At 28.8% G+C, this 24647-nt stretch overlaps 1 protein-coding gene across 1 annotated transcript in view; it reads right to left on the reverse strand.

Moving 5' to 3' along the window:
• Positions 1–24371, reverse strand: part of LOC132949232 (nephrin-like) — a 354694-nt gene extending 330323 nt beyond the window's left edge. The window contains exon 1 of the mRNA XM_061020012.1: positions 23736–24371. Coding sequence (XP_060875995.1) covers positions 23736–23814 — 79 coding nt within the window. The 5' untranslated portion in view covers positions 23815–24371. The remainder of the gene's footprint in view (positions 1–23735) is intronic.
• Positions 24372–24647: the final 276 nt, after the last annotated feature.

Consider the following 24647-nt stretch of genomic DNA (forward strand, 5'->3'; position numbering starts at 1 on the left):
ATTATCATTTATTTTGGACCCAGATGTTAGGATATTTTTTTAATCCGTGAACAAAAATAAATGTCCATGTCCATCAATAGGTTCACCTAACCCCACAGTACATGCGTGCATGGATATAAAATATTATAAATTATAATACATATTGATGGACTTATGCATACATTTGTAATCATGAATACAGGATTAAGAGGATATTGTACCAACTTTTCTTTTGTTATCTTGTCTCTAACATGTTAAACACAGCGAAAACACGTTCGTCGATCATATTATAAAGTTCACTTTTTAATAGTTATTTTAAAACGATTTCGCAGTTCATCATACACAATATTATATCTACAGAATGATTCCTGTATACTGATACGACTTCAATATCAACGTATTTATTTTAAGTTTTAGCAGCCTAATGTAATTAGAAATCTATTTTTAAACATTTAAATTAATAAACACAAAACAATCTTTTTGAATTTAATTCGTATGCAACAGGAGGTCATCTTTCCAATAGTTCATGATCGCTTTACATAAATGTATTTTTACTACATTACACACGTAATCGATAAAAAAATAAAAAATCTTTATGTATCATTATTGTCTAAGCCATTTTTTCAAAATGTATAAACTAAAATTTATTGTCAATACTGATAGTAAAAAACACTGATATTCTATTGCCTATTAAAAATGTTTTAAGACATGATAATCAACAAATAAACTTTTTCTTGGCTAGCTTTCAACAAATTATACAATAAACTCAAAACTATTCAACTATACATTCTAAAATATATCCCCATTTATCACCATATAGTGAGTCCGATAATAAAAAATGAATTTCATAAGAACAAGATTTAAACACTCAAGACACAATCAACCATAACTACATTCCTAGTCAAAACAAGCGTCTTCAATTTGGTATTATATATTCTGTCCTTTGATAACCAAAATCATAATCACAAAAAAAGGAATGAAATATGAATCAAATTTAGCAAAAGAATAAATTGTCTATTTAGAATTGCCATTCAACGTAGATACTGAATTATTAAAACTTTTATTCGCTGAACTAAATTATTTCTATAAATAAAAATGCGTGTATGTTTAATAATCATTTGATTTATTGTTGATAATATATTTTTTTTATTTTATTAATGCAATCATTATATATTGATACATTATTAGTTGTATTAATGATTGAATAATTGTTTGTGAGGGGGACGAGGTGGCCGAGCGGTCTAACGCGTCGACTGCGGCGCTGGCAGTCGCGGGTTCGACTCCCGGCCACTGGGCGGCATTTTTCTTCGGGCAAGTCACGGTGTCCGGAGAACAAGTGCCGCCATCCCCCACCCGGGCATGGCAGATACCTACGGGTGCCCAAATTGAAAATTCTGCCAAAACCCAACACACACGTGTTCCCCCCTACTACTACCAACAATACAATACACCTAACCAAAACCATACACCAAAAAGACCATACAGCTAATGGCCATAGTTGCCGGGCTTACGATCAAAAAAAAAAAAAAAAAAAATTGTTTGTGAAAACTTATTACTTGTATAACTGTTTCAATAATCTTAATAATATATAAAGTGTGTTCAGGTGGGATAGGATGACAATGTTATCACTTCGTAACTGGATACAAGCCGATCTACAATGTTGCTCAACCCAACCTAACAGTCAAAGACAAAAATAATAATGAAAATCAACTACAAACCGACATAAACCATATACATTAAGTAAAATAAATAATACAATATTATGAGTTTCATTTAAGTACCAACCTAATAAAATAATTTAAAAAGTATTACTTTATCTAAAAAAAGTTTTTTAATCGACCTTCTTTAATATGAGTACACATCATTCAGCCATACTTTTCTGTACAAAAATATCGGTCTCGCAATTCATTAATTGTATTACACCTATATTATCTGTTATTGATACACTGATCTCTATACACTTGTACCTATAATACTTTAAAAACGTAGTATATTATGTAACTGTTGAAGTATTGAACTGTTCTGGGTACAACAAATAAAATTAATTATTTTTTCTCAAAATACATAGAACGTTTCCTATAAACGGTTGGTCGGACTTGTGTTAAAATGTTTTTATACCTATTAACACAAATATATTTTAATAATGAAAAACTAATAATTGTTATATGTTAATATTTAATAACATGTTAGCTATTATTTTTTAACATTCTTTTTTATATATATTTTAAGTTATTCTTAGATAGTATTTCTACTTCGCGCTCCTTGTTAAATGACAATTGTTGTCTAACAAACCTGAAGGAATGTAGTTATTTTTTAGATTGAAAAGTAAGTAATTTCATTACAATTTTATTTGAGTAACGAGTAAAATAGCTTCATTACTTTAATCGCTAAATAACTACTAACTAGTAACTTACCCAGCACTGCTATTGAGATTTAATAATATCATAATAAAGTCTCAAAATGAAAATCATATACCTATCTTACATTTGACAATTTGTACAACGTACAAAATACATCATTTACAAACATATATTTTTAGCTAAATAAAGAGCAGAAATAATGCTGAAGGTTAATGTTAAAGAACTTCCTATTTCATAGATATTGTTGTTTTGTATGGTTGAAATAATTGTTGAAACTATGTTTTATTGTGTACCTACCTACATCAGATTATCTAGTTACTTTGAAATATAACAATATAATTATTAAGTTGTAAGTTTTTAATATGTATCTAAATGATTAGTGATAAACTCTAATAAAATAAAACATTCAAGTTCAGTTTAAGTTTTCTATAGGAAATGCATGCACGTATGTCATTTGAAACAACTCCATTGGGCCTCATTAGTTTTTTTTATAGCTTTTCAGAATATGGTATTTTTAACACTTTTCTTAAGTTTGGTTTCACGTCTGTCTGTGATCAAATCTTGCGCGCTCGATTTGAGGCACTTTTTGAAGATGAAAAATTCTGAAAATTGGTATAGACCTTGGTCTTGGATGACAATACAATAATCCGTTGTCATTTTGGGACATGGACCAAAAAAAAAAAAAAGGATTGTCCCCACGACGTCGCCGTAATATCTCTCGCAGATATTGAACTTTCTCTCTTCCCCAAAAAAAAACCGCAACCTCTTACGAAGCAAGTATAGGCGTGTCCTATCCATTATTATAATATCTATGGTAACAACGGTAATTATTACCAAATAACATTATACCGGTATTCTGATATAGGTACCGAAAACACCGGATAACATATTTCTTAAACGTTTAATAAAAATATTTACTTTCAACTAAAAAGTAGAAAATAAAAAATAAAAAAAAAAATTTTAAAAACACACTTTTCCATAAAAACATTTAAAAAAAAATTTTAAAAATTGCACTAAAAAGACAAAAATAATTCTCTGTACTTAAAAATAATGAAAAATTTATTGATGAAAAATTTAAAAGTGTGTGGTGCATCATACAAAACATTAAAAGCCGAGCTAAGTCTCACATACACTTCTTTGTTCAATCCTGTTTATAAGATAGTGACTGGCAGTATATGTCAAGTATAAGAGCAAAATAATGAAAAATTTACTGATGAAAAATTTAAAAGCCAAGGAAAGTCTCACATACACTTCTTTGTTCAATCATGTTTATAAGATAGTGACTGGGAATATATGTCAAGTGTATGAGCACCACACACTTTTAAATTTTTCATCAATAAATTTTTCATTATTTTTAAGTACAGAGAATTATTTTTGTCTTTTTAGTGCAATTTTTAAAATTTTTTTTTAAATGTTTTTATGGAAAAGTGTGTTTTTAAAATTTTTTTTTTTATTTTTTATTTTATATATTTTTACATTAAAAAGCTTTTTGCTGTATAGCATTTTTTCTAACAGTAAATAGTCATCGATTACGGTAAACATTTTCCTTGTACGTGTAACTTCTTCTCACTCAACTACACTCGGAAATTTTAACATATTTTAACCTATTTCACATGCCGTAGTTCGGTTAGGTTGCTGATATGCATTACACCCTAAATATTTAACGAAACGCTTTGAAATCAAGTATGTTATATCAGAACAAGTAGGGTGAGGGCTTGGAATTACATTTCGGAAACTCATGTACCAAGGTTAGGGGAATTAATGGACCATGAGATGCCAGTTGAATAATTCAAAAGCCATTAATTATAATGTTATAATACTAAAATTAAAAAATGGAAAAAACCACAATTCCTGAGTATTGGAGTACTAACGATAAATTAGATCTTTAAATTCCTTTAAGTGGCTATAACATTATTTTATAGTTAAGTATGTATTGAATTTTTAAACCATTTCGAACAAGCATTATATTATGTAAACACATATAAGTAATAAGTATGGTATATTTTATTGATTTGTGTAAATTATTACCTAGTAAAAAGTGTTTTAACCAAACCTATCGTAATTTATTAAATAAAAACACTATTGCTGCTATTATGGATGTAACGTCCTTTGTAATAAGATTAAAGTTAAGTTATGCCGTTTGAAAGTTATTTACAACATAAGTAAACTAATCATTAATGAGGATTTTTCAAATACTTATAACCCCAAATTGCCAATTTCATAACAAATAAATACATTTACAATATTATATATTTAAATTTAAAACATAGTTTATAATATTTATTTAAATAAATATATGTTGAAAATTTCTATTTTCTCTGAATTCCAATGAAATAAACAAAATGAATTTCGTTCCAAGTGGAGAAGGTGTTAATTTAAATATTTTTTTTTTATTAATAAATGTATTAGTTTATTACATTGTTTATAAGTTATAACACATAATTACATATAAATACAAAAATGTACTATCATATAATTGTTTATTGAAAACTATACGTTAAACTCTGATCTGGGAATAAAGGGATTTTTGTAAATATATTTTTTAAAATACCCTTTTTGTGTTCTTCCAATAAAAACATTAAATAATTCTCGTTCATCTTTTTTTTAGAAATATAAATTATTCCCTTTGAGAATTCAAAATTAAAATGTATTATAATTAACCATTTGAAAATTGAACGTTAAAAGTTGTTTGAACAAACAAAGGTAGAAATATCAAAATTATGTAGGAGAAAATAAAAACTTACTGTTGTTTTTGAAATAATAAAAGGCAAGTCGAGAATTTTGTGATAAAACCTAGTTGACTTAATATTTTTAAATGTTTTCTTTGAATAGCATCGACCTGTACTTAAATTAAAAAGATTATTACATACAAAATATGCAAATAAAACTATAAATATAACCTCTAACAAAAATTGAGTGTATATCAAGTAAAAAGCCCAAGATGAAAAACCTGCATAGCTTAAATGCCTTTAAACTTTAAAAAATATTTTTAAAATATAATTCCTGACCATGGGCAAATGCGATAACACACAAATGTATTTTCAACGCTAGGTTTTCGATTTATTTTCGTATGATTTTCATTTTGACCAATCATGCATATTGGTCACAGCGTTGTAAATTGTAAATAGGATTTTCCTTTGGTGTCGTAAAACTTGGGTCAGATTTATCCCAATGTAAAAATATATGAGAAAAGGACAAAAATAGGAATAGTCGTAAAAATGGCGCGAAAGCTTTACGTATTTATTTATTTATTTTTTTTAAAGATGGTTTCCTTCGGATAAGGGGGAGACCGAAATTGAAAAAATAGCTGTTATGAGCCACGCTGGGATAAGTGGGTCAGGTCTCAAGGCGACCTTTCCTAAAGCTCGGCATTTGACCGGACATCCCTCCATAAACTGTGTAGCCCTTTAGAAACAAAAACAACGACTAAAATGTCGACCATTGTCCCCTAAACTACCAATTTTTATTTTTTTTATGAGTTTTTTTTTTTAACTAAATTGTAAAACTGTTTATTTAAAAAATAAAAAATAACTACACTCATGACTCATAAGTAACAATTTGATAAACAATCATTAAACCTAATACGAATAAAGTAATTATAGATGATAGATATAAAATACTAATCTGTAAACAATTTTATTTTAAAATATTACATAAATTGCGTATCATAAAATTGTATTAATATTTAATGCAAATATAATTGAGTAGGTAAGTAACAATAATTTTGAAATTATAGGGAACATACGAACATTGCACGAAAAATCGTTTAACAAATGAGCGGGATTTCTTTAAATATCGCAATTAATAAATAATAAAATGTTACTTTCAATTACATATTATATGTTTATCCTGTAGGTGCACAAAAAAACATTTACATTTCTTAAATGTAGGTAACAGTTACAAATTACTAATAACAATATTGTATCTCGTGTATAGGTTAACTCTATTGTAGATAAAAGTGCTATTTCTATACTTAATTACTACTGGAAAAAAAATAAAACTCATCATACTTAACCAAATGGTTTAAGATCTTTGGTTTTATACACTTTGCTCAACTATAACAAAATAAATTCTTATCATAAACACATTAACCATAGTCGGTACGAGTAGTTACAGATAACGAATGTACACATTTTTTTTTCAATTTTACCATAGTCAAGTCAAGTGATGATAAACTGTAAATCATGTGATTCTTTGCCGCATCAGCTACTACTCGAGATCCTATGACAACATTTGTGTAAGAGGACAATGGTCTCTAGGGGAAGCCAACTTCCACACGCAGATGCATATCAAAAAGTATACTCTTGAGAAGGTCGTTCAGACTATTCTCAAAGGGCGGACAAGGGGTTGAAAATTAATTTCTCGTTTACAAAATAGTCGTTTCTGAAAACATGTTGACGAAGCTATGTAGGTATAGATGTCAACGAACGATTGAGCACGAAATCGCACGAGACATGGCCAGAATCAAGGAGCGTTTTCTGTTCCTCGCTCACTTCCACTGCCTTAACATTACAAATATCGCCGAGTCATTGACAAATGAAAGTTCAAATAATATAGACTGGCTGAGTGTTAACAAAGCTCAATAAAATTAAAATAACAATACCATGTTTGCTGAAATACCTCTAAAAATGACTATACATTAACTAATTTCAAAAAATATATATTTTAACAGCTAAGACAATTTATTACATATACATAAATGTTGCGTTGTTGGAACCACCATTCAACGGGTCAGAAAATGAAAGTAATAATGTATATAATAAATGAATACTCCGCAGTAATCGAATTTATGAAATAACCTGCTCGATTTCATAATTATTTTTATCTTTAACGACGACTATTTTGATGATCCATTGGAAATTATTTTAACCGATTTGTAACGCTTTAACTAAAACAAAAAACTATAAAAAAAAAATACCACATTTGTACATTTTATAAGTCAATATTTTTAAATTCTAAGCTAAACGAGAAATATATTGGATTTTCTGTGGATTCTTTTTCGAGTAGTAAAAAAGCGTCAAACATTCGAGTAATTATTTTTATCGACACAAAATGTCAGACTAGTTAAATACAAATATAGGCGATTGTTTGTATTCTGTCAGTAGTCACCTTAACAATAAACTCAAAGATGAAACTCACAAAAACGTTGTTCCAACCCCATTAAATTTAAATTAATAATAATAATAGTATTATTTCCATAGATACATGTAATAGTATTCAATGGCGTCAATTCAGTTTTTCAATAGGGAGGAAAACATTTTTTACATGTTAATTTTAAAAGTAACAATGAAAGTTGCACGGCCGCTCGACCCGGCGCATGATGGTTGTTCGGCGTACGGTATGGAAGCACGACGCAGGTAGAAATGTTTCACACATAAGTGTACCTGTAACGTAACTTACTAGTTATCAGAATAATTTAACTTAATAATTGTGTGATAATATATGATTTATGATTTATTTTTTACAATTTAGTGTGATTTAGGCTTATATTTACACCACAGAAATAATTTTTAAGTATAACTCCCACACAATTTAGCATTAATCATTTAGGTGTTTCTATCAAGTAATATTATAATATAACAGATACGATAGTTAGCATTATTGAGAACATTGTTTCTAAAATTTTTAGCTATTTTAATAAATGTTCAATGATTCTTATGAGTAAACAACTGTATTTGTACGTATATTTTTATGTTTAAAATATTTTATAACTATCGAATTCAAATTCATAAAATGTATATTTATACAAATTAGATAAACACAATACGTCAATAATTAAATAATAATTTAATTTATATCATTAATTATTTTTGAACAGTTAATTGTTCAAACTATTATTGTATTATGTATAAGTTAATTTATGAGGCACTCTTAGGCACTTTTATTACAAACAATTAAATGTCGTATTTAATTTAGTGAGCTGTTGCAACAGTTTACGTTGCGAAATCGAAGTCAACGATTTGTCATAATTCAAGATTCATGTCCCTCCATTCTCTAGAGGTACAACAACTTCATTAGCGCTTAAGATATATCACTTGGCTATGTTAGGCACGTCATGAATCTATTCACAGCAAACCGACGGGTTAGAACGGTAATAATAATTGTAGTACCTTGTAAGCGGTCGTCTAGCGAATGTACCTGGCGATGTCCGTTTGATTAATAACGTAGACGTAGAGTCCAACGATTTGTATATATGAAGTTGCCAGGGCCTGTCGGAACATCGGTTTTGGACCAAATAAAGAGAGGTAGAAGGAGATGCCACAAGAGCAATGGATGGATTCTCTCTCTCTATCTCTCTCTCTCTCTCTCTCAATATATATATAAACATATATATACGAAGAACGATGGAACTAATTTGTTTGGCGAAGTGGTCTTGGGAATCCCCAAGCTGTGCGTCTGACAGTCGAAATAAACCTGAGCTTCCCCTTGCAACACCCTTACGTACAACTCCTCTTCTTCCCACCCACCGACCACACCAAACAGCTTACAGCATGTGTATATGTGCTACATTTCAATATCGCTGGTTTTAATGGGACCCCACTGGTTTGACGATAAGCTCATACACGACTGGGTCTCACAGGCACAACACTCGGCTCAAGAATATTTACATAAAAGAACCTTGAATCCTAAGGATTTCAAATCAACGCATATATACCTATCTATCTGCCCATAAAATAATTTTAGCCATAGACACATAGATAATGGAAGAAAATAGAAGGCAAATTATTTCTTTCTTTATACCTAATCAATAGAAAGGATTAAACAATTATAAACACTGATACTCTGAACAGTATAAATATATTTAATTTATAAATAGGTTATAATTCTGTATAGTATAAAACTAATTTGTCAACAAAATATTATAGACACGTTTTATTATATTATTTGTTGTATCTTAAATCTTAATATATAGATGATATAAATTATAAACAAAATACTACGCATGGTATTCAGATTTATGTAAATAAATATTGTTTAACAACAGTAACCTTGTGTGCCTCTTAACTTCTTTAAAGATAAATATACAATAGATGTGTCTAGCAACGAACTTATACGAAATAATTGGACCCGACTGCCAACCAGAAAAAGTCATGTCATTCCTCAGTACCATCGAAATAGAGAAATGCATTTAAGTCATATATTGTCATAAGTCATAAAGACGCCCCCCCCCCTATTATTGTAACCAAATTGTTACCCAAAAACATATTCAATGTATTAATGTAACAATGTTAAAAGCTAATGGCCCATGTAACCAAAGCTACAAAAAGATCAATAAAAAAAAAACAACAGATGTAAATTTGATATAATTCTCAAAAATATTTTGACATTACCTACATTAATTTCAAATTATATTTATTTTTTTTTTACATAGAAAGTGATTTCCTACAAAAGTTGTCAAAATAATAAAGTGCATAAAAATTAAACCTGTACCTTGAACCTTCCATATTAGCATATAAGTATTTTGACATAATAAGAATAGTAAGTGGAGGTTAGTATGAAACATATTGATTCCTACTCTAGACTGTCATGCAAAGCGAGGAGATTGATGACTAACACTGATTGACGTTTGTCTTATTCTTAGCGTTTCCTTGCACAGTCGCTTATATTATATCAAATTCTAGTACGAGTTACTTTACGTTTTAAAATCAATTTCAATTTACGTTTATATGTCACGGCTAGATGATGCATAAAACTTATATTTTTGCTATTTATCATACAATTCAATCTAAAATAGTAAAATGTCAAGAATTCAATCTACTCATCGCTCAGTATAATTGACCTCTTCCATCGTAATCATTCAGTTTACCTTTATGGTTTTACGTCAAACATATATTTTAATTAAACTGAAGTAGATATTATATTTATTTCATTCCACTCAACACCGACTACAGCTGATTAAAATCATTTCAATCCAAATATTGTTAAGTATCGTCACTCGTCCTTATAGCATATTCAAAATGTCTAAGCATTATAATATAAATGCCATTTATTTAAATATGAATTGCCAAAATAACTAAAAATATACACAACTCTTTATATTAAATCTATATTCATATCTAAGTATATTAAAAATATTAAATTTAAATTTAAAAAAACCAACCAATTTAGTTTTTAATAATATAAAACAAAAATATCATACATATATTAGGTAAAATAATTTATTTTCAATATACTGCGGACACATTAATATTAAACCATCATCTGTAAATTATATTTGTATACTTATTAAAATATGCATGTCTATATCAAATGCATTAACAGTAGAAATAAAATGCAATATTCAAAATCATTTAAAATAAAATTAACTAGAAAAAATGGGACCTTTAAGATATATGCAATTCATATAATATTCTTATATGCTTAATAATTATTCACAGTTCAGTGATCTGTTATTCTGAATATGGAAATATACAATAGTAGAGAAGGACAAGGTATTTCAACTCCTCGCAGTCCTATGTCATTACATCGATAACATCATAAAAAACGGATTTCCCTTTGGCCAAACGCTCTTCTCCAGACTCTACCCACTGTTTTTTCAATGTACACATTTTGAAATAGGAAAAAAATCTCACATTGCGATATTTTATGTATAAATTTATTTTTTATCCAGTTCGTTTGAGATTGATAGATTCATACCGATTCCAATATCAAATATGTCACACAAAAATGGTTTTTATGTACTCGCAATTTTCTTCATCATAAATCATAATAATAACTACGGCTTACAAAAAATACAATTATTTTACTTTTATTTGAACTAAAATTGTCATATCATATTTATTTTGGAACGAGTCATATATATATACCCAACTTTAGAAATAGGATATATAGTAAATACTAAATAATTTACATAATTGTAATATTTTCATTTAGATACTTGCAATAAGAAAATAAACGTTTATTTCAAGCTCCAAAAATGTATGAAAATATTTATAAACAGATATATTATTTTAAATTTTGTATGAATTATCCACTTACATCCACGAATATCAATATTTTATAATAATTAACTACTAATAAACATATATTGAAGTATATTATATATAGGTACACTCAAATAATCATAATGTATTATGAATATAAATATTACGTTATATCGTTAATTATACTTATACTGTACGTATACCATTTTGAAAAAAAAAACAACAACCTCAAAAAAACTAATATTAAATAACTGTTCAAGTAAAAATGTATTCAATTCCATATCAAGCTTTACAATAAAAATAAATCCTTTTAAATACCGTAACATCTGCCGTTAATACTACAATTTGTATAACCCAACTTAGTCAGCGTAGTGTTATAATTTTGAACTAATAATAATGAAAGTGTTTCTGTAGCGGTTTTATGGTCAAACAGATACATTATGGCGTATATAAAATTCCGCTAAAAGCTTTAGAGTGCGATTTTTGCTGTTTTATAAGCCAATTCCCAACGAACCAGTGTTATTTTAAACGGTTATTGTGCCTCATAATGGTTTGTGTAATACTGAAAACTAAATTACTACAATTTGTATCTCATCATCTAGTAGCCTTTATTGTAACCAATTACAAAATTAAGTTTAGTATTTTTAGTATTATTGGGTCTATTTTCAAATTTTAAAAAAAAATCGTCGATAAAACTATATCTACTAGAGAACGAATTTCAAACGAAACATTATAATATGACGTAATGTATTGCAAATTAATGTATAAATATACTTATTTTAGCTAATGGCTCAGTTTCCAGGCTCTAGACCAATAAAAATACTTATTTTTTTTTGTCGTTGTCAATTTTATACAGCCAAATCATGAGTTTCACGTTTCCCCAGAACACGAAAAATGTTATGCCCTTGTTTCCCATCAGAAGTCTCTATCAAACTAACAATTCACTTTTTGGTGTCGAGTCACAGGATTGATATAGATGTTATTAACCTAACGGCGATCCAAATTCTGTTCTACACCATTATTCTCTAAAGCAAATGATCGATAATATTTTTTTTTATACTTCATTATTTTATATTATACTACGATTTAAAGATCCAAATTTCATCGTAATACCATAGTTAAATGGTTTTTATTTGGTATACCCTTTGATATGTTTTAATAATGTATAACTGTGACATTCCAAACAGCACTTGGAATGTATATCGTATAATACCAAATATCAAAGTACCATATCGTCCGCTTAAGTGGCAAAGGGCGTAACTCCATTTTTTTGGATTTCGGGATTATTGGTGATTAAAATTAAGAAAAAAAAGCGCATCGTATGATAAAATAGTAACTGAAATTGTATCATTTATCCTCCATGAAATCGATAATTAGAAATCATCGTATCTCCGATGTAATGATTTTAAGACCCCAGAAAAAGTCGTATCTCATATTATCATTGTAATAAAGATGGAGATACACCCTTTGCAAACCCTTTGAAAATTATGGAATTATGCCGATGAAATGTTTTTTCCTCTCCTGAAAAATTTGTAATTTTGGACATACGTCCTTTGCGACTTAGGCCAATGATATACTACAATTACTACTATAATACCAAATAAAATATATTTTTTTAAAAATGTGATACATGACAAATAAAATTAATAGCATAGTTATATGACTTTTGGTTTTAGCTCAATTAAAAAATGTTAAATATACCTATTTGTGTTTTAATAAAACACTATATGCATTTTTTTAAAAGGTTTAATTTAGAGTTTAGACAACTTTCAAAAAATGTTCTCATTGCATTATTTTATAACGATAATATTGGTTGATATTCGTAAATTATTATATTTCAGTATTTGATACAATTATTGATACCTACCATCAATACCGGTATACCGGCATGATCATGACGTATAACAGATACATCATTATTAAGATGCATTACAATATTAAAATAACGGTATTCCGTCACAATATATACCTTACCGATTCCGATATCGCAATACCGGTATCAAATTTCAATACCATCAACCCTAAATGATAGTTCAGTGTATAAAATATAATTTTTTTCTCAACCGATTTCCTTCACAGTCACCTACAGGGTTCACCTAACGCGCGTCTCGCGGTATCAAGCCATAATTTAGATTACATTCTATTATACAAACTTTTCCCGGATTTGTTTAGCCCCAATAGCTTTTGGTGAAACTTTCTTCGGGTAATGTTTTTCTTTGAAACGAATATCCCTTAATATTTCATTCGCTATAGTGCTGTAGGTTAATAATTTTGCGAAACCAATACAAGTATTTCTTTCTATCAAAAGTTGTCCTCATAAGGTATTCGGAGTCCGTGTAAGGAAACTTTGCGAAGACGAAGGTAAACCGTCTAGAAAAAGAGGGGGTTTAATGTATACGCCGAATACTAACACCATATCGAATTCCGAACTAAAAACCGGACAAATGAACCCGAACTTATTAGCATCCAGATCCAGTGAAAAAGTTTTATGCTGCCAAGAAAAAAATGGCATTTTATTCCGACAAAACTTGAGATATTTATGTATATAGGTAATATGTATATATATATGCATTTTTTTTTACCAAAAGAAAGAATACAAAAACTTCAAATACAGGCAGCCAAAGGCAATACCAAACGTTTTAACTTTTAATTTTCGTAACGTAAACTAACTTTTTTAACGATTATTATTCATTTTTTTGTCACAAAATTCACATTAAATATAGTTTATATTTTATGTATTGTAACAAATGACAAAAAAACATTCTTTTACGTTTTAATCCTTTTTTACATATCGATTAAAATTATTAGTATAAGATTGTATCCTACTATTTTATTAAAACTGTATTTTTAATTACATTTAGAGTTTAATGTATAAATGTAAACAATTGAATATCTAATATGTTAAACGATTAAGTTTTACTATTACTTTGCAACAAAATTCTCAAGAAATTTATATTTTTATCCAGAGCTAATTAAAAAAACTAAACTGCTTTCATAAGTTGAAACTTATCTGAAACTAGATAACGCAATTTTACGCTAATGACATAACATTACACAGACCATGGCCAAAAACGTTCAGTAAGACGCGCGACAGCTGGGCTGTCAACGCTGCTTTCTTCTCCTTCGCTAGAACTCCACATTATAAACCTACACAAAGTTTTTTTAAGTCGTTTATATGTAACAAAAACATTGATATGAAAAGAGTAAAAAATGAAATAAAAATCGTGCATAGAACAATAATTTTCATGCATGGGTTTTTTTAAAACCAACATATAGCGTTTACACAGTCAAGTTGGTAAAAAAAACATATACAGAAAATAAAAAAATAATAAAAACTTAAAAATAATATAGATCTATTATTTTTTTGTTAAAAAAAATCTGCTTTTATAAAACAGAAGTCTTGCGTGATTAATGTATATAAAACAAGGTTCTACCGTGCCCTTCATAATAGCATTGGTGTCAGCCTTTGCCCACCTGACGTAATTACACTTGAATTCCAGAGGGGGGGAACACGTAAATCCCTTTGCAAAAGTATAGAAAAAAAAGCGTTCAACATAGTTTGGTATATGTAACGCAAATATAAGGGGTCCTTTTATACTTTGGCTACAAAATCTGGGATTATCGTTACAGGCTAATTAAACAAAACAATAAATCCTAAAAACATTTAATCATCGTGTAACTAACATGCTATTTTCAATGAATAGTGCAAGTGTTTAATTATGAAATTTAAACTAAATCCTGTTATGATTTGCATGTCAAAAAACGCGTTGTTGAACAATTAGATTGAATACAAATATAGAAGAAAAATTAAATATCTTTAACATAATAAATATTTTATATGAAGCGGGTTTTACATATACATACTTGCTAAATTAAAAAAAACGAGAGGAATACAATAATGCAGAAACCTAAAGAGCGTTTATCATTCATAACGCTTCACTCAACTTGATAGTTTATACTGTGTGCCTATTATTATTATTATTATTATTATTTTACATTTCAAAGCAATGATAAATCGTTAAATTTAAAAAAATGATTCTGAGTCAGTATAGCTAATACATTCTATATATTATAATGTTATATCGATCTTAAAAAACTAATAACTATTCATTAGGTAGTTAAATATGTATAAAAAAGGCTTTGAAGTTTCACATATCAAACAGTCATCATAATATCACATGTAAAACTAATGTGTCTTAACAAAATCAAATATTACGCCAATATGACTTTACGCCACCACTGTCCAGCGCTAAACATTGTATTCGTTATACATACTATGAGTCTGGCGCATAAATAGATGCAAACAAAATTTTACATTTTTGATTCATGATATGAATAAGATTTTTTTAATAAAGTAATTTTTTATATATAACGCATTAATGCCTGATCAAAATACAATCGTTGAATATTAATGACTCGGATTTTTAGGTTAGATTAAGTCTCTGAATTACAATTACAGCAAACTAACCAAAATCGACTGTATCAAAAAAGAATGTGTTCTGTACCTAAATTTCATGAATCTTGTAGCTAATGTCGCTTTATCCAAAAAAATTATTACATACGCATTACGCATATCAAATATTTATTTATTTATTTATTTAAAATTCAACGGGACTAGCCCTTTTACAAAATTTAAAGTGGTATAAATATAATCATTCTGAAACAAATGTAGGTAGGTATTACTTGATTCCCTCAGATTCTAAAATACAATAATTAAGTTTTATTATGATACATAGATAAAAGTGTTTTTTTTAATATAGGTAATATTTGGGATAGTAATAGTACAATACAAAGATAGTTTTACAAAAGCACAATTTGTTATCGTCCAACATTTTATGACTCGAAACACGGTATATGGGTTCATTGTAATATGATGACCTTAAGTTAGGTTGCATTGGATTTTGTTTTGTTTCGCAAATAATATCTAAAATTTAATTTGGTAACGAAATTAGCGAAGTTTTTATTTTTTAAACATTATTTCCACAAGAATGAATTTCAGAACAAAAAGACTAAAGGGTTAAATAAGCCTTATCTGTTCTTCGTTTGAACGTGTATAGAGCCAACAATTTTGCTATATATATATATGTGTGTGTATATACATATATATTACCTCATGTTATCACTAACTACTTTTTCCATTTTATATTGTATTTTTTAACTTGGAAAGAACAAAGCAGTAATTTAATTTTTTTTTATTAGTCTGTTGTGTAAAAGAGCAAATAATTCAATTTATCATAAAGTCCCTGTAATTAATATTACTACTCAGATTAAAAAAGCTATTGGTCCAAAATGCTGTACTTTTTACTACCTACAAAAAAATAGGATTCTTTAAATTTAATACAACTTGACTATATAGGTACTGGTAATAGTAATCAAAGTTTGAATATAGGTAATACAGTTATATAACTACTTAAATGATTAACACAAAGATTAATATGTTTTTTAATTACTAAGAAATTTTAAAAACATTCATGTTGACAAACTTAGCTAAATCACATGATTGAAAACACATTTTAACATATTTTTTATTTAAATTGATATCCTGAAGATTACTGAAAGAAATAGTTTTTTAATTTTTTCGTTATTTACTTTCTATATTTCATCTTAAAAATGATATGACTATAGCCAACTACCCAAGTAATTAAAAAATGCTTTTACTAGGTCAATTTACAACGACATACCGACATCGTTCTAGATTCTGACAGCAGCGATGAACATATTTATTTTACATGTGTTTTTTTTTGTGCCTGTTATCACTTTTTTGGCAGTAAAAATCCTCGATTTTCTACTATTAACATTTTTTCTGGAAGAAAAGTGAATCTAATTGGTACTGTGAGGGATAAGAAATAAAAATTTCTAGTATAGTTTTCAAGTCACGTGAAAACCAAAAAAAAAAATTAAGGATAAACAGGGAATTTTACGAAAAACTATTTTCAACAAAATCGATTTAGTTTTAATTTGTAACTCAAAAACTAATAACCATAGATACTTTAAATTTCCACCAAATGTTTATATGACAATATTCCATACCTATCATACGTACATGATGAAATCTTCAAAACATTTTGACTCTTTACAAACTTTTTATAAACATCTTTATTTTTATAAGTATTAAGTTAAAATGTTAACCCAAAACATCAAAATACTGAAAATATACGAATTATTTTATAGTTTAAAATGTATAGAATGTTTAATTTTAGATTCTGAACGGAGCAAGGAAGCTAGTGGTTTTAAAATGGTGTTTATTTTATTTTATTTTTTTTTTTTTTATCCTGTACCTATACAACATTTTTACCAGAAGGAGTGCTTCGATTTCAACATCAGTATCTTATCTTTTAGCAAATTGGATCAAAATGGTACTTTAGAGAGATCATTTTTCGATTTTCTCAATTGTTATTTAATGCCACGGGAAAAACCACCAACAAATGACAAAAAAACCGCTAAAAATGGGATTTTAATTTTGAACACTTTGTTTATCACCATAGAAACAAATAAAAAATTATAATATTAATTCAACTTACAGGATATAATAAATAATAACAATATAAAATATCAAGACTGACAGGCTGTCTTCGCTTTGAATTGTTTTTCATATAGGTACACTGATTTTATATCATTGAATTTAAATTTAACACATCCATTACAGTGACCCACATAACATCTTACCATTTTAAATATTAAAATACAATTTTTCTTTTTACATACTCTATTATTCTTATGCAAAATTTTTAATTAATCTGTAATTTGTATTTTGAAACGCCAATAACCCCGGTAGTTGAGGCGTATTTATAAATAAAAAAAAAAAAAATCATGTATTATTGGATAGGTACCTTTTTTAATGAACAACATTTAGTATATTTACAAACTGTATTTACAAATTATACAATTGTTAAATTTGATAAGTTTTATATACTTATATTCAAATATACCGCCGACGTCAAAGAATACGAATTTATGGAACTAAATAAACCACTATGTAATTCAACACTACAAACTGAAAACTATTCTCTCATACCTACCTATTAAGTTTTTATTAAACACGATGATCTAAGGTGACTTCTGACGTCCGTCCTAAATCCTAATCAACTAGGAATGATAAAAGTATGAAAACAACTATATTTCGGATATTTTTATCCGATTATTCAGTAACGTATTTCATATAAAAATCTCATAGTTGCATACCCTCTCAATGCCAAATAAAACTGAGGCACATTTAAAAAATGAAAAAAAGTATAACGCATATTGTTCAACCAGAAACAACTAATACCAAATCAAAACACATAGTTCCTAATTAAGTAATTGAACACTAATGTCTAATACCATCCAAGACAATGACCCCCAATAGAAATTGATCTTACAACAGTTAAGCCAAAATATTTATTACAGAAACATCACTCTTTACTCATTCATTGCAAGCACACATCAGTTTTTAATTCTACCAAGACACCTGAAACTCCAAACCTAGAAAATCCCAAAAGAAAATTACGTCAAAATGGTTAAATATTTTTTTAGAAAACGTATATACATGCATATTTAGAATCAACAATGCATATATTCAATGGTGAAAAAGACCTAACCTAAGAAATTAATTTTATCACCTTCAAGGCTTCGAACACATATTCGAAAATAATCAAGAATATTTCGACCCGTTCTCGATTTATTCAGATTGTAACATATCCAACAAATAACTTTTAGATATAATTACAAAAACTAAACCATGTATTTAAAACAAGAACAACAATTAAAGTTAAATGATCTTCATCACAAAAAATGTAATGGCAAAACCCTAAGACTCTAACAAATCTGAAGCATAAACGACATTAAAACAGTAAAAGATACCTTTATCCTGTAAACACATTGCCACGAAATGTGACACATACCATATAATATATACCATGAAGTAAAATATCTGAGGAAATAAACCCTCAGGCCACAACTTCTAATAGCCAATATATTCTTCTCTCCAAGAATCAGAATAACGGACAGATTAATTTAATGTAAAGCTCTTTAGGTATTGTAAATTTATCATTGCTATTTAATTTGTATATACGGTATACCTACCTAATATACCTTACCTAACACATGTGTTTCACTTAAAAAATAAAAACAAATGTCATTATAACAATTTATTATGGAAATTCTCAATGACCACAATTCTAAGAACTATTCTAATAAAAGAAATATAAATAATAAATACATGTATTTATATTTAGAAAATTCAATTATTGAGCTATAACTTATAAATATTTTAATTTTTACATCATAAACCATAATTCAATAATATCTAAATATAGTTTTTATATCACTAAACGTTAGTCTTTACCTGTACTGAATATAATCATAGAAATATTTCCATTAAACTTACTAACTTTTTTTATTTTATTAATAATTTAGTTAATACAAATATTGATAGCATAATGATTCTTAATTTAGAGTAGGTACACAATGTTATAATACTTATATGCTGTATGGGTATTGACTATTGAGTAACCAATTAAGTAAAATTATAATATACCTACGCATTACGCAGACTTAATTCCACTATGTCATTAAAATATGTTGTCATCATGATTTAGAAACAACGTACCCACACAAAGTCACAAGTCAGTAGTCACAATACAAAAACAACATAAGCTTGAATTTATTTTACACTAAAAGGCATGGATTATATTTATTTTTGTTTATAGTACCTACTACCTACATTAAAGTAATATTTATTAATTAAAAAGTTACCAATTAAATTAGGTAACATATTAACACTCTTATTTATACTGTACCTACTTAAATAATATTAAAATCAAACTGTTAGTTTCAATCAATAATTAATAGCAATAGAGTATTAAGATCTAAGAACTTAATTTTAATTTTTAATTAGTTATAGGCAGTAAAATAAAAAGTTTATTTCAATCATCAATTTAAGATATTTTTATTCGTGATAAAAATATATAAATTTAAATAAATATATTTACTAGCGTACTACTATAGCTAATAATAGCTATAAGCAAAGCATTCCTAATAAGTAATAAATAATGATTAAAATGAAATGATTAATAACCTATCAAGCTAAATAAAAATAAAAATATTTTTTTAAAATATAAAAATTTGTATGTTGGGCTATAACTAAGTAAGGCCAAGATTTCAATAAAAAATGCATTATTTTTTGGATGGTCTGGGACAATGCATTCCAAGTACATAATTCGTTTCGTGTTTTGGATACTTCAAAGGTGAAACATTTATTTTGAATTTTTTAGCATTTTTAAGTCATTCATTTAATTATGGTGCAAATTAATACATTGGACGAGATTTTAGTGTAAATTAAGAAATTCAAAACATTAGGTAGGTATATCAAGAAGCATTGTTTTCATGATAATATTTGCATAACAGTTCAGTGGCGTCATTTCAGTTTTCAATAGAGGGGGGGCAAAGGTTTAGACCGGCCCGAATGGGTAAAAAAAACCGCAAAAATATTAGTAGTTTATTAAGATATCTTCTTTTTTTTATTTTTGAAAATCTATTAACTGCATTATCTATAAATCAATTTTACCTGATTCATTATAAGTATTTAAGTATATATATATACATATATATATATACATATATATATATACATATATATATATACATATATATATATACATATATATATATATATATCTTATTTAAGTATATGATATATTTACAAATTAATATTATCTTAAATTATAATATATTTTTTTTTTATTGCTTGCTTACCGGCTCAAGTTTTGTCTGTTTATTAACATGTTAGAAATTATTTTCCATGCTTTTCGAGCAGTTTGCGGTAATTTTATATTTTTAATCGCACCACCTAACCACCCATCTATTTTTTTTAGATCATATTTTGCCCCAAATTAAAAGATTAATGTAAACATGCGTCACGAAAAAAATTAATTTTAATTTAGGTACTCAACTAAATTAACACAATACGCAGAATAGTTGAATCATACACGACTGTCGCAAGTTATGAAGTCCGTGATCAATGATAAATAATAAGAGCGTCAATGGGTTGTTGTTTTTAGAATTTGTAATCATTTTAGATTTTAGAAATTAAACTATACGAGATTATGATACTAACTGTTCATTTTCCTTCACCAAACACACTCACACAAACAAACATACATAAATACATACCCATACATACAATGTGTACGTCCCCGCATACGTCTAAATATATTCCAACAATCAATTAGTAAAAATGTATCATTGTGACAATAATTTCTTAGTACATACTATAATATTTTCTGAAAATATTATAAAATACCCACTACCCAGACAGCAAATGTTTGCATATTATTATAACATTATTATAGGCACGTTTTTGCGCTAATAAAATATAATAATGGTAAAACGGCAACAACTGGACACCGGCCCATAGGGCTGCTTTTAAAATCAGACAGGGGCAAATGCCCACCTTGCCCCCCCCCCCAAATGACGCCACTGTAACAGTTTTTAGGCATTTTCATCCGTATAAAATGTCAATCGCTCTATTTAAGAAAGCGTTGACGTCTTTATCAATCTCCAGAGATTATTGAATGCGATGTCTTACGGGACTCAAACAAATAACAACTAATTAGTCAGTTTAGGATAGGTACATCGCGATCGCATTTATTTCCAGTATACCTATCTACTGTTTATTTAATGAGCGTACCCAAGTTTGGTACCTATTTGGTTTTTATATTATTGTAACTTGTTAGTTTAGTTGAGATAAAGTGTTAAAAAGGTCGAAAGTTACACCATCGTTTTCCTATCAGTAGCATAGTATCTTTCATATTAATCATTTTTTTTTAAGAGCATTATTGCGTAGAGAAGGCATTTTTCAGGGCATAATTTTTTTCGGGCCCTGGTTATAAGTTAAAAATCTAGAATATATATCAACAAAAAATAATATAACAAACTAAACAGCATTAAAATAGTACTATATTTATATAATAATTATTTATATTTTACATACTGCATAAACTCTGATTTATATGATTACCATGATTTTTAAATAATATTTGTAATTCAATTTTTTAAATTGTTACAACGAAATGTAAGCAATCAAAAATTGAGCACATTTTGTGAAGTTGAATTGTGTAAACAATTATTTTTCAAACTAATCATATACAATTAATAATTTTAAATAACAGATTCAAATTTAATTTCAATTACTTTTATAAGTATAAAGTATACTAGTAAGCAATCGGAGATCGCCCATATTTGAAGAAATCGAATTCTACAGGTACACAATTATTTTTCAAACATAATATCATTTATCATTAATTTAAAATGTAATGACACCCGTCCACGAGACATTAAAATCCCTCACATTTTTATACTTAAAGTTATTAACAAGTTTTGAAACAAATAATTTTAATATTATATTTGTAAACACATATTCAAGTTTTATCAAACTTATATAAATATATGCAAGTGTACCCATATAATTTCAGTGTCAACGATTTTAATTTAACTCTAAACTTTATATCATTTATAATGTAAAAAAAATGTTTTACCTATAAATACTTAACATACTAAAATACAGTAATTTAATATTTAAATTTAATTTAATAAATTGTAGTCATTTAGATTTTATGAACTTTGAATTAATTTTGAGTTTAAGAAAATATTTATTATTTTGGACATATCAAACTGTTTAATGATGACACTTGTAAATTTATACAAAACTTTTAAATGTATAAAATATAATATATTTGAAAAACAATTTAAACATATTAGGTACCCGACTCCAACGATGGAATAAAAAAATAAATATTCATCTAGCTGATAATGAGATGCAAGTTGTTACCGTCCGCCATTGTGAAAACTGTATTGAAGTAAAAGTGAAAATTTCATTTATTGTTTTATCAACTATCGACATAAATACATTTCAATATTTTAAATCATTTCGGTTTTTTTAAACCTTGAATATTTATCGAAATATCCAGTGACATAATACAATATTGTCGTTATTAAGAGGTACCTCTACCTGCCTACGTAAGAAAGTTTCTGGGGACTGTTATATTATAATATTTTATTTTACACGGTTTACGCGTCGTAAATTGTTTTATTCATTATTTTTTTATGGACCTTCGCTACGTTTTTTGCATGTTCTAACTCTTAGATTCCGAAACCACCCAATGGATGATTTACTTGCTGCAACAGCAGAAGCTAACGTATATAGTACCCGTGTACAGTGTCGGACTGGGCGCACCTACGTTTCTTTTTTTGTTTCATGGTCATGTAAATTGTATTAGATTGGCGTGTTCCTGGTCTATAATATAGGGAGAAGGGACTCCGCGATGTATTCATCGAAATATTTAACCGTGCGTAATTTTTAGGCGCAATTTTTCTTTACAGGGCACAAGACCGTTCGTTATGGGGCCCCTTAAAAAAAAACTGATCCATGGGCCTTTGGTGTGCCGGGCCGACACTGCACGGGCGCGCATTCAGCTCTTGTACGGTTTTCTCATACCTTCAGACGCCAGTTCAGGTGATGCTCCCATGGTGGACAGTATCCAAACGACCAGGAGAACCCGGAGGTCCGCCTCCATGACGGCGAGGGGCAGGTGGCGACGATCGTTGCACTCGCCGAGTGCGAAAACCGAAAACCGTCTAAGGTACAGGAGAAACACGGTAAAACGCGGCGGAAATTCCTATTGCGATTTTCAGTTTTCAAAATCAACTTCGTGGCGCACGGCGGAGAAATGGCGCGAAACGGTAGAGGAGGAGACAGCGACCATCGCACTAATTTAATTATTCATTTGTTTAATGTCATCATTACGGCGGCAACGGCGACGACGACGACGGCCGCGTCGGTGACCGGTCGGACGTGGGTGGACGACACATGGTCTCACGGGGAGAGCGGCGACGGCGGATACGAGCGCGACGACGACGACGACGAAGACGATGACGGCGAACGATGATGCGGACGACGTGCGGCGGCGACGGGCCCGACGGGACGGCGTTTGGCGGCAGACTGCGGTCGTGTGCGAACGTGAGCGGCGCGTTTGTCGTCGGCACTCGACCGACGTGCCGGACGCACGCGCCCCCGGGGGGGAAGGGGTGCTTTTCCCTCGGCTGTAGTGGCGGGCGGTGGTGACGGCGGCGACGTTGTTCTTCGGCGGGTCTCATACGCGCAGCGCAGCCAAACGATTTAACGCGCAACACATTATAATAATATACAATATTTTTACAAATACGTCGCGCTTGGAAGAATCAGAGGTTAAAGTGGATGTGGGCGGACGCCGGGGGACTCAAAAGCGGCCCCATTAACTAATTATTCAAACGGTACACGGTAAGCTGGTACGCTGAGGCATTGATGCTTAAGCAAAGTAATTTCTCTCCCGTTAAAAGTAATTTCACCTAGGTATTTGTTTTCAAAAAT

This window comes from Metopolophium dirhodum, chromosome 7 (assembly GCF_019925205.1).
Source record: "Metopolophium dirhodum isolate CAU chromosome 7, ASM1992520v1, whole genome shotgun sequence".
In the NCBI taxonomy this organism is placed as follows: domain Eukaryota; kingdom Metazoa; phylum Arthropoda; class Insecta; order Hemiptera; family Aphididae; genus Metopolophium; species Metopolophium dirhodum.